The following is a 12,261-nucleotide window of genomic DNA, read 5'->3' as shown; positions in this document are numbered from 1 at the left end:
GCTGCACCTGTAGGCTGGGTTTTTGCGACTCATGCACAAGGACCCCTAGGTCCCTCTGCACCGTAGCATGCTGCAGCTTTTCGCCCTTTAAATAGTAGTCCCTCCTACTATTATTCCTGCCAAAATGGATAACCTCACACTTGCCAATATTGTACTCCATCTGCCAGGCCCTCGCCCACTCACTCAGCCTCTCTAGATCCCTCTGCAGACTTTCTACACCCTCTGCACAATTTGCTTTTCCACTTATCTTTGTGTCATCAGCAAATTTCGACACCCTACACTCAGCTCCCTCCTCCAGATCATCTATATAAATGGTTAATAGCTGAGGCCCCAGCACCGATCCCTGGGGCACTCCACTAGTCACCAACCGCCAATCCGAATAGCACCCATTGACACCTACTCTCTGCCTCCTATTTGACAGCCAGTCCCCTATCCACGCTAACACCTTACCCCTAACTCCATGCCCCCTGACCTTCTGTAACAACCTTTTGTGCGGCATCTTATCAAACGCCTTCTGAAAATCGAGAAACACCACATCCACCGGTTCCCCTCCGTCCACCGCACTAGACACATCCTCATAGAATTCCAATAAATTCGTCAGACACGACTTCCCCTTAACGAATCCATGCTGCGTCTGCTCTATCAAACAATTCTTCTCAAGGTGCTTCGCTATTTCTTCTTTGATGACGGATTCAAGCATTTTTCCTACAACAGACGTTAAACTAACCGGCTTATAATTCTCTGCCTTTTGCCTGCCACCCTTTTTAAACAGTGGCGTAACATTAGCCGTTTTCCAATCTTCCGGCACTTCCCCGGAATCCAGCGAGGTTTGGAAAATAATCACTAAGGCATCCACTATCACCTCTGCCATTTCCTTCAGAACCCTGGGATGCATTCCATCCGGTCTTGGGGACTTGTCCACCATCAGTCCCGTTAGTCTATCAAGCACTACCTCTCTAGTGACAGTGATCGCATTCAGGCCCTCAACTCCTACCATCCTTCTATCTTTAATACCCGGCAAACTATTCGTGTCCTCCTCCATGAAGACCGAAGCAAAAAACTTAATTAAAGCCTCAGCCATTTCTTCATCCCCCACCACTAAATCCCCCCCTCATCCTCTAAGGGTCCAACATTCACCCTAGCCAGCCTCCTCCTCGTTATATATTTATAAAAACTCTTACTGTCCTTTTTTATATTTAGCGCTAGTTTAGCTTCATAGTCTATCCTTCCTTTCTGTATCAACTTCTTCATCATTCTGTGTTGATTTTTAAACCTCTCCCAATCCTCTACTCGCCCACTACTTTTAGCCACTCTAAACGCGTCAGCTTTTAATTTAATACTCCTTTATTTGCTTCGTAACCACGGCTGATTATCCCTTCTCCTACGATCCTTCTTTACCATCGGAATAAATTTCTGCTGAACACCAAGAAAGATCTCCTTAAAGATCCTCCACTGTTCCTCAGCAGTCCTGCCGACCAATCTGCGCCCCCAATCTACATTTGCCAATTCCTCTCTCATCCTATCGTACTCCCCTCTGTTCAAACAGAGGACTCAGGTCCGGGATCCCACTTTCTCATCCTCCATCTGCATCAAAAACTCAACCATACAATGATCACCCTTCCCAAGAGGATCCCTCACAAGGTCCCAAATTCTACCTGCCTCATTACATAACACCAGATCTAAGAGAGCTCGCTCCCTCGTCGGCTCCAGCACACACTGTTCAAGGAAACTATCCCGGCAGTATTCCAAGAATTCTTCCTCAAGCCCACCGCATCCAACATGGGTCGACCAATCAATATGTAGATTGAAATCCCCCATAATTATCGCCGTTCCATTTCTGCACGCATCATTTATTTGCTTGTTTATAGCCCGCCCCACCTCCACGTCATTATTTGGGGGCCTATAGACCACACCCACCAGCGTCTTCCTCCCTTTGCTGTTCCTTATCTCCACCCACAACGATTCCACGTTCTGCTCTTTGGCGCCTATATCTTCCCTTACTACCACCCTGATACTATCCTTAATCAGCAGAGCTACCCCTCCCCCTTTTTCCTCCCGTCTATCCTTCCTAAACACTTGATACCCGTGGACATTCAGCTCCCAGTCCCTGTCACCCTGCAACCACGTTTCCGTAATGGCCACCAGATCATATCCATTTGTGTTGATCTGCGCCAGCAGCCCATTCACTTTGTTCCGAATGCTTCGTGCATTCAGATAAAGTGTCTTTATCCCAGCCTTTATCTGTACCCTATTTGAAGGAACACTACCAACCTTTCTTATGCCCCCTTCTCCCTTTATTATTGGGACATCCTTGACCTCTTCCTGTACCCTCTCATTTACTTTAGACACTGTAATTTCACCTACCCTTGCACCCTCCCTCCTCCTAATTAGTTTAAAGCCCTATCTACAGTCCTAGTTATAGCTCATCCACAAACATTCAATCCCTCCACCACTGACACACAGTGGCAGCCATTTGCATCGTCTACAAGATGCACTGCAGTGATTCACCAACATTCCTTAAGCAGCACCTTCCAAACCCATGACCACTTACAGCTCGAAGGACAAGGCCAGCAGCTACATGGGAACATCACCAGCTGCAAGTTCCCCTCCAAGCCACTCACCATCCTGACTTAACATAGAACACTACAGCGCAGAACAGGCCCTTCGGCCCACGATGTTGCACCAACCAGTTAAAAAACAATGACCCACTAACCTAAACCAATCCCTTTTCGTCCATAAACCTATCCACGGATCTCTTAAATGCCCCCAAACTAGGCGCATTTACAACTGCAGCAGGCAGGGCATTCCAATCCCTCACCACCCTCTGGGTAAAGAACCCACCCCTGACTTGGAAATATATCACTGTTCCTTCACTCTTACTGGGTCAAAATCCTGAAACTCCCTCCCTAACAGCACTGTGGGTGTACCTACAGTACAGTGATGCACTGATTCAAGACGACAGCTCACCACCACCTTCTCGTAGGCAATTACGAATGGGCAGTAAATGCTGTTTTAGCCAGCGATACTCTCATCCTATGAAGAAACAGTTTTAAACAAAAATTGGTCTCCATATTTAAGAAAGGATATACTGGCATTGGAGGCAGCAGAGTGAAGGTTCACTGGCCCCTGGATGAGGGGATGTCCTGTAATGAGAGGCGGAGTAAATTGGGTTCAAATCGAAGAATCATAGAATCCCTGCAGTGGAGAAGGAGGCCATTCAGCCCATCGAGTTTGCACCGACTCCCCAAAAGCACATCTTACCCAGGCCCACCTCCAAGCCCTATTCTCATAACACCCTGCATTTACCGTGGCCAATCCTCCAAACCTGCACATCGTCAGAGTGTTGGAGGAAATCGGAGCACCCGGAGGAGACCCACGCAGACACAGGGAGAACATGCAGACGCCACACAGAGTGTGACCCAGGACCTGAATTGAACCTGGGTCTCTGGTGCTGTGAGAGAGCAGTGCTAACCATTGCGTCACTGTGCAGAATGAGAGGTAACCTCATTGAAGTGCCAGAAGCTGGAGGTGAAATATGACACAGACTTTGCCTGGAACAGTTATGGAGCTGGGTACTCGGGAACGAGATTTATAATTGACTGCAGACATTGACTTCAGTAATCCCACGTGCTGTTGGAGGAGATTCCTGCAGGTTCAGGGAAAACAGGTATCAGAGGCTGTAGACAGGATGTGGAGGGAAGGTTTAGCTCAGTCTCAGTCACTTGTGATCAGAGCTGTGACAGAGGCAGTGATCTAATTGGAGGAATTGAAACACTTGTGGATGTGTTGGGGAAAGAAGGGGCTGAGGGGAATGGTGCGAAGTTAGGATTCAGCACTGTGGTGGGTGAGATTGAGTGATATAGGGCTGGGATTGGGGATTTAGTGCTGCAGCTGATTTATTTGAGACGGTGTGTATCAGGTAAAGGGGCTGCTAGCTGTAATATTTTCTGTGTATGTTTCAGGTGTGGGCCAGCTCCTGGTGTGGGAGTGGCAGAGTGAATCCTACGTACTCAAACAACAAGGACACTTCAACAACATGGCTGCCCTGTGCTACTCTCCAGATGCTCAATATATTGTCACTGGGGGAGATGATGGGAAGGTGCAGCCTTCGCTCAATATCAATACTCAGCTTCTCTTTGTAAAGTAGCTTAGTCACTTAACTCAGATTGAAGCATCGACAAGCGATGGTTTTACTGAGCGTTCTTTTTCTTTCCTACCTGGGCTAGGAGTGTTTTGTTGATTGTGGTGGAAAGCTGCCACTTTGAACCTCTGCAGTCTTTCTGTCCCGGTTTTTCTTACAACCAAGTATCTCACTCGGTAATTTCAGAGGACATTTAGCCAGTCTCTGGAGTCACACGTTGGCCAGACCGGGTAAGGACGGCAGATTTCCTTACCTAAAGAACATTTGCCAGATAATCAGAGACAGTTTTGTGGTCACCATTACTGAATCTTGTAATTTCAGATTTTTATTAATCATTCCAATGTATTAATTAAATTTAAGTAACACCAGCTGGGATTGGAACCCACATCCCCAGAATGCTAGTCTGACCACATGGCTTAGAATCCAGTGACATGACCATTAAATGTGGATATTATTACTGTTCACTTCTGTCCTGCTTATTTTCTTAGTTCAGAATTATTTCAAAAGAGCAGGTGCTGGGATTGAGGGGGAATCTGGGTAGGTAGTCACTAATCAAGGTGTCTGGGCTATTGTTGTTTGCTCTCTGGTTCAGTTGTTCCCTGGAAATGACCTGTGCCCTCTGCCCTCTGTCATTGGTATGTTCTCTATAACTGCCCTCTTGTTGAGTAGGTTCCAGTGACTGACCTATGCCCTTTGCCTTTTCATCAGGTGAAGATTTGGAATACAAGCAGTGGTTTCTGCGTTGTAACATTTACTGAACACACGAGCAGTGTTACCGCAGTTACCTTTAACTCCACTGGGTTTGTGGTACTCAGTGCATCTCTGGATGGGACAGTACGAGCATTCGACCTTCACAGGTGAGTTATCTGCGGATTTAGCTCAGCCGTGGCTTGTTCAGTTAGTGTACCTCATACGTTGATGCTGCCATTCACACCTCTTCAAATACCAGAACTGTCTGACCAGATGTAGCAAAACCTAGTTTCTGAAGTTCTTTCATGGGTTGTGGTGTTGCTGGCTAGACCAGCATTTATTACCCATCCCTAATTGCCCCTTGCAAAGGGGATGGTGAGCTGCCTTCATGAACTGCTTCAGTTCCTGAGGGGTAGATACATCCACAGTGTTGTTAGGGAGGGAGTTCCAGGATTTTGACGTAGTCGCAGTGCAGGAACGGCATTATATTTCCAAGTCAGGATGGTGAGTGAGTTGCAGGGGAACTTGCAGGTGGTGGTGTTCCCAAGTATTTAGTGCTCTTGTCCTTCTAGATGGAAATGGTCGTGAGTTTGGAAGGTGCTGCTTAAGGAACCCTGGTGAATTGCTGCAGTGCATCTTGTAGATGGTACACATTGCTGCTACTGTGCATTGGTATTGGAGAGATTTGATGATTGTGGAAGGGGTAGCAATCAAGCTGCTTTGTCCTGGATGGTGCTGAGCTTCTTGAGTGTTGTTGGAGCTGCACCCATCCAGGCAAGTGGAAAGCATTCCATCACACTCCTGACTTGTGCCTTGTGGATGGTAATGTCATTGAATATCAGGGGAAGATGGTTAGACCCTCTCTTGTTGGAGATGGTCATTGCCTGGTTCTTGTGTGGCGCGAATGTTACTTGCCACTTGTCAGCCCAGGCCTGGATACTGTCCAGATCTTGTTCCATTTGAACATGGATGCTTCAGTAGCTCAGGAGTTGCGAGTGGTGCTGAACGTTGTGTAATCATTGGCGAACATCCCCACTTCTGACCTTAAGATGGAGGGAAGGTCATTGAAGCAGCTGAAGATGGTTGGGTCTAGGACACTACCAGGGGAATTCCTGCAGTCATGTCCTGGGGCTGAGATGATTGACCTCCAATCATCTTTCTTCATGCTGGTATGACTCCAACCAGCGAATGATTCCCCCCCACTATTGACTCCAGTTTCGCTCGGGTTCATTGATGTCACACTCAATCGAATGCGGTCTTGCTGTCAAGGACTGTCACTCTCACCTCGCCTCTGGAATTCAGCTCTTTTGTCCATGTTTGAACCAAGGCTGTAATGAGGTCAGGAGCTGAGTGACCCCCTGGTGAAACCCAAACTGGGCGTTGCTGAGCAGGTTATTGCCACTTGCCATCCACACTGCCGACATCAGGTCCCGCAGATTTATCTACTTTGATGCGTTTAAGACTTCCAGCATGTCCTTTTCTATAATATGTACACTCCTCAAGACAACAATATTTAATTCCCAAGTTCCCTAACGTCCTGATGTTAATACTGATGAGAAATATCCATTTAGGATCTCACCCATCTCATGTGGATCTGCACGTAGATGACCTTGTTGATCCTTAAGAGGCCCCACTCCCTTGTTACTCTTTTGCTGTTTATGTATTTGTAGAAGCTCTTTGGATTCTCCTTTGCCTTGTCTACCAAAACAATTTTGTGTCCCCTTTTTGGCCTCTGATTTCTCTCTTAACTCAGCTCCTACACCCACTATACTCTTCAAGAGATTCACTTGATCCCAGCTGCCTAAGCATTAAATGTGCCTCTTTCTTCTTCTTGACCAGGGCCTCAATATCCTGAGTCACCCAGGGTTCCTGACTTCTGCCAGCCTTGCCCTTCACTCTAAGAGGAATGTTGAACCCTGAACCCTGGTTAATACACTTTTGAAAGTCTCCCATGTTCCAGCCGTCCATTTTCCTTCCCACAGCCTCCTCCAGTTAAGCTGTCACTCGGATTGTCGGGGTTCAGGGTGAGGCTGTCGCTCGGATTGTCGGGGTTCAGGGTGAGGCTGTCGCTCGGATTGTCGGGGTTCAGGGTGAGGCTGTCGCTCGGATTGTCGGGGTTCAGGGTGAGGCTGTCACTCGGATTGTCGGGGTTCAGGGTGAGGCTGTCGCTCGGATTGTCGGGGTTCAGGGTGAGGCCGTTGCTCGGATTGTCGGGGTTCAGGGTGAGGCTGTCGCTTGGATTGTCGGGGTTCAGGGTGAGGCTGTCGCTCGGATTGTCGGGGTTCAGGGTGAGGCTGTCGCTTGGATTGTCGGGGTTCAGGGTGAGGCTGTCGCTCGGATTGTCGGGGTTCAGGGTGAGGCTGTCGCTCGGATTGTCGGGGTTCAGGGTGAGGCTGTCACTCGGATTGTCGGGGTTCAGGGTGAGGCTGTCGCTCGGATTGTCGGGGTTCGGGGTGAGGCTGTCACTCGGATTGTCGGGGTTCAGGGTGAGGCTGTCGCTCGGATTGTCGGGGTTCAGGGTGAGGCTGTCGCTCGGATTGTCGGGGTTCAGGGTGAGGCTGTCGCTCGGATTGTCGGGGTTCAGGGTGAGGCTGTCGCTCGGATTGTCGGGGTTCAGGGTGAGGCTGTCGCTCGGATTGTCGGGGTTCAGGGTGAGGCTGTCGCTCGGATTGTCGGGGTTCAGGGTGAGGCTGTCGCTCGGATTGTCGGGGTTCAGGGTGAGGCTGTCGCTCGGATTGTCGGGGTTCAGGGTGAGGCTGTCGCTCGGATTGTCGGGGTTCAGGGTGAGGCTGTCGCTTGGATTGTCGGGGTTCAGGGTGAGGCTGTCGCTCGGATTGTCGGGGTTCAGGGTGAGGCTGTCGCTTGGATTGTCGGGGTTCAGGGTGAGGCTGTCGCTTGGATTGTCGGGGTTCAGGGTGAGGCTGTCACTCGGATTGTCGGGGTTCAGGGTGAGGTTGCTGAACTAACTGTTTATTTTTCTCAGGTATCGGAATTTCCGCACGTTCACATCACCCCGGCCCACTCAGTTCTTCTCGTTAGCTCTGGATACGAGTGGGGAGATTGTTTGCGCTGGTTCACAGGATTCCTTTGAAGTATTTGTGTGGTCGATGCAGACTGGCCGCTTACTCGATGTATGTACGACTCTTACTCATTGCTGTGTACGCGCAAACATTCCAAATACTGCGCAGAAGAACAGTGCAGCCAAACCCCGGTCTCCCTGTGCCCCCGGCAGGCGTGCCCCCGGTCTCCCCGTGTCCCGGCAGCCGTACTGTAGGATAGCGTACAGAGGGCAGGGGTGAACAGGTCAGTCGGGGTGGCTGGAGGGTTGATAAACACACTGAGGAGTGGGTGTAAAACATGGTGAAGGAATGCTGGAGAGTGAGGGCTGCAGATGGTGTTAGTTTGCAAGCAGCAATGTCTGGCGCTGGGTGGAACGGGCTACCTGTATCATGACTGAAATGTTTAATTAACTTGTTCCCAGGTTCTGGCAGGACACACGGGTCCAATCAGCAGCCTAACCTTCAGCCCAACACATACACTCCTGGCCAGTGCATCGTGGGATAAAACAGTGCAGTTGTGGGATATGTACGACAGCTGGAAAACTAAAGAAACGCTTCTCCTGAATTCCGATGGTGAGACAGTAACTCTATATACTCGAGAGTGAGTGGACTGAGACACACCGGTCACTGGACGTTGTGTCATAGAGGTTAACAGCACAGAAATAGGCCCTTAGGCCCAATTTGTCCATGCTGCCCTTATTTTTTATTAACCTTTAAGCTAGATCCAATTGCCACATTTGGCCCATATCCTTCAATACCCATTGTACCCACTTAACTATCTAAATGCTTTTTAAAAGATAAAATTACACCTGCCTCTACTACGGTATAGTGCCAGAAGATTGGAGGATAGCGAATGTTGTCCCATTGTTTAAGAAGGGGAACAGAGACTTCCCCGGGAATTATAGACCGGTGAGTCTTACTTCTGTTGTGGGCAAGGTTTTAGAAAAAATTATTAGGGATAGGATTTATATTTATATTTGGAGAGTAATGAATTGATTGGAGATAGTCAGCATGGTTTTGTGGAGGGTAGGTCGTGCCTTACTAACCTTATTGAGATTTTTGAGAAAGTGACCAAAGAGGTGGATGGGGGTAAGGTAGTTGACGTGATGTATATGGACTTTAGTAAGGCGTTTGATAAGGTTCACCATGGAAGGCTTCTGCAGAAATTGCAGATGTATGGGATTGAGGGTGATCTAGGAAATTGGATTAGGAATTGGCTGGCGGATAGGAGACAGAGGATGGTGGTTGATGGTAAGTATTCGACAAGGAGTTCAGTTACTAGCGGTGTGCCTCAGGGATCTGTTTTGGGGCCACTGCTGTTTGTAATTTTTATAAATGATCTGGATGAGGGTATAGTTGGGTGGATTAGTAAATTTGCTGATGACACCAAAGTCAGAGGTGTGGTAGATAGTGAGGAAGGGTGTCTTAGTCTACAGGGAGACTTGGACAAGTTGCAGAGCTGGGCCGAGAGGTGGAGGATGGAGTTTAATGCGGAAAAGTGTGAGGTAATTCACTTTGGCAGGAATAACAGATGTGTAGAATATAGGGCTAACGGTAGGACTCTGAATAGTGTGGATGAACAGAGGGATCTAGGTGTATGTGTACATAGATCCCTGAAAGTTGGGAATCAAGTAGATAAGGTTGTTAGGAAGGCATACGGTGTCTTGGCGTTTATTGGTAGGGGGATTGAATTTAGGAGCCACAGCGTCATGTTGCAACTGTACAAAACTCTGGTGCGTCCGCACTTGGAGTATTGTGTGCAGTTCTGGTCCCCACATTATAGGAAGGATGTGGAGGCTTTGGAGAGAGTGCAGAGGAGGTTTACCAGGATGTTGCCTGGTATGGAGGGGAGGTCCTATGAGGAGAGACTGAGGGATTTGAGGTTGTTTTCGTTAGAAAGAAGGCGGCTACGAGGGGACCTTATTGAAACATATAAGATGATTAGTGGTTTAGATAGGGTGGACAGTGATAGCCTTTTTCCTCGGATGGAGAAAGCTAGCACGAGGGGGCATAGCTTTAAATTAAGGGGTGGTAGTTATAGGACGGATGTCAGAGGTAGGTTCTTTACCCAGAGGGTGGTGAGGGATTGGAATGCCCTGCCTGCTGCAGTTGTAAATGCGCCTAGTTTGGGGGCGTTTAAGAGATCTGTGGATAGGTTTATGGATGGAAAGGGATTGGTTTAGGTTAGAGGGTCATTGCTTTTTAACTGGTCGGCGCAACATCGTGGGCCGAAGGGCCTGTTCTGCGCTGTAATGTTCTATGTTCTATACTATCTCTGGCAGCTTGTTCCAGACACTCACCACCTTCTGTGTGAGCGTCTGGAACAAATTGCCCCTCTGGACACTTTTGTATCTCTCCCCTCTCACCTTAAACCTATGCCCTTTAGTTTTCGACTCCCCTACCTTTGGAAAAAGATATTGACTATCTAGCTGATCTGTGTCCCTCATTATTTTATCAAACTCTATAAGGTCACCCTTCAGCCTCCTACGGTCCAGAGGCAAAAAGCCCCACTCTATTCAGCCTCTGCTTATAACTCAACCCATCCAGTCCCGGTAGCATCTTAGTAAATCTTTTCTGCATCTTTCTAGTTTAATAATACCCTTTCTATAATAAGGTCACCAGAATTGCACACGGTATTCCAAGTACAACTTCAACACGGTGCCCCAACTCCTGTATTCAATGTTCTGACCGATGAAACCAAGCATGCCGAATGCCGCCTTCACCACTCTGTCCACCTGTCACTTCACTTTCAAGGAGCTATGAACATGTACCCCTAGATCTCTTTGTTCTGTAACTCTCTCCAATGCCCTACCATTAACTGAGTAAGTCCTGTCTTGGTTCAGTCTATCAAAATGCATCACCTCACATTTATCTAAATTAAACTCCATCTGCCATTTGTCAGCCCACTGGCCCAATTTATCAAGATCCCGCTGCAATTGGGAATAACCTTCCTCACTGTGCACCATGCCACCAATCTTGATGTCGTCTGCAAAATCATGCTCCCTATATTATCCAAATTGTTAACATAAATAACAAATAACATTGGGCCCAGCACTGATCCCTGAGGCACACCACTGGTCACAGGCCTCCAGTTTGAAAAAACAACTCCCTACAACCACCCTCTGGCTTCTGTCAAGAAGCCAATTTTGTATCCATTTATATACCTCATCCTGGATCCCATGAGATTTAACTTTATGCAACAACCTACCGTGCAGTACCTTGTCAAAGGCCTTGCTAAAGTCCATGTCGACAACATCAACTGCACTGTCCTCATCTCCCTTCTTGGCTACCCCTTCATAAAACTCAAATTTGTGAGATATGATTTTCCACTCTCAAAGCCATGCTGACTGTCCCTAATCAGTCCTTGTGTCCCTAAATGCCTGTAGATCCTGTCTCTCAAAATACCTTCCAACAATTTACCCACCACAGATGTGAGGCTCACTGGCCTGTAGTTCCCAGGCTTTTCCCTGCAGCCCTTTTTAAACAAAGGCACAATGTTTGCCACTCTCCAATCTTTAGGTATCTCACCCGTGACTATCGATGATTCAAATATCTCTGCTAGGGGACTACCAATTTTCTCCCTAGCCTTCCACAATATCCTGGAATACACTTCATATCCCAGGGATTTATCTACCTTGACTTTCAACATCTCCTCTGTAATCTGTACACTCCTCAAGATATCACTATTTATTTCCCCAAGTTCCCCAACATCCATGCTTTTCTCAACTGTAAATACTGATGAAAAATCTTCATTTAGGATTTTACCCGTCTCTTGTGGATCTGTACACAGGTGACCCTGTTGATCCTTAAGAAGCCCTACTCTCTCCCTAGTTACTGTTTTGCATTTATGTAATTGTGAAGCTCTTTGGATTCTACTTTGCCTTATTCAGTGTTTTCAAGAGGCAGCTGGGGTGAATGGGATCAAAGGTTATGGGGAGAAAGCAGGATTAGGCTATTGAGTTGGATGATCAGCCGTGATTGTGATGAATGTTGGAGCAAGCTCAAAGGGCTGAATGGCCTCCTCCTGCTCCAGTCTGCTTTGTGTCTATGATGCCTACCTGATGGGCACAGCTGTAAGATTGCTGGCCAAAGAAAAGGAAATAGGAATTTTTTTTGAAACAGCGAGTTGTGATCTGGGACATGCTGCTTGAATGGGTAGAATTCTACAGAAACCCCCAGCAGGGAATTTAACACATGAAGGAGGAAATGTTGCAGGGTAGTGAGATGGAGTGGGACCAATCAGGTTGCTGTTTGAAAGAGCCGGCATGGGCACACGTGATGGGCTGAATGGCTTCCTGTGCAGTGTGAGAGAAGCATTGTTGAGAATTTGTGAGGAAGATTTGTGAAGTTGGAAGTGTGGTTGTATGTAGT

The 12,261-nt window shown here is 47.8% G+C and overlaps 1 protein-coding gene across 1 annotated transcript in view; it reads left to right on the top strand.

The window, feature by feature from the left end:
- pwp2h (PWP2 small subunit processome component) overlaps window positions 1-12,261 on the top strand; it is a 47,945-nt gene that overhangs the window by 20,867 nt on the left and 14,817 nt on the right. The window contains exons 10-13 of the mRNA XM_080183911.1: window positions 3,963-4,099; window positions 4,850-4,998; window positions 7,815-7,962; window positions 8,313-8,463. Of these exons, the coding sequence (XP_080040037.1) occupies window positions 3,963-4,099; window positions 4,850-4,998; window positions 7,815-7,962; window positions 8,313-8,463 (585 nt within the window). The remainder of the gene's footprint in view (window positions 1-3,962; window positions 4,100-4,849; window positions 4,999-7,814; window positions 7,963-8,312; window positions 8,464-12,261) is intronic.

Source organism: Carcharhinus amblyrhynchos, unplaced genomic scaffold, assembly GCF_965287045.1.
Source record: "Carcharhinus amblyrhynchos unplaced genomic scaffold, sCarAmb.v2.hapA scaffold_465, whole genome shotgun sequence".
NCBI lineage: Eukaryota > Metazoa > Chordata > Chondrichthyes > Carcharhiniformes > Carcharhinidae > Carcharhinus > Carcharhinus amblyrhynchos.
This window is presented reverse-complemented; position numbering and strand designations above follow the sequence as displayed.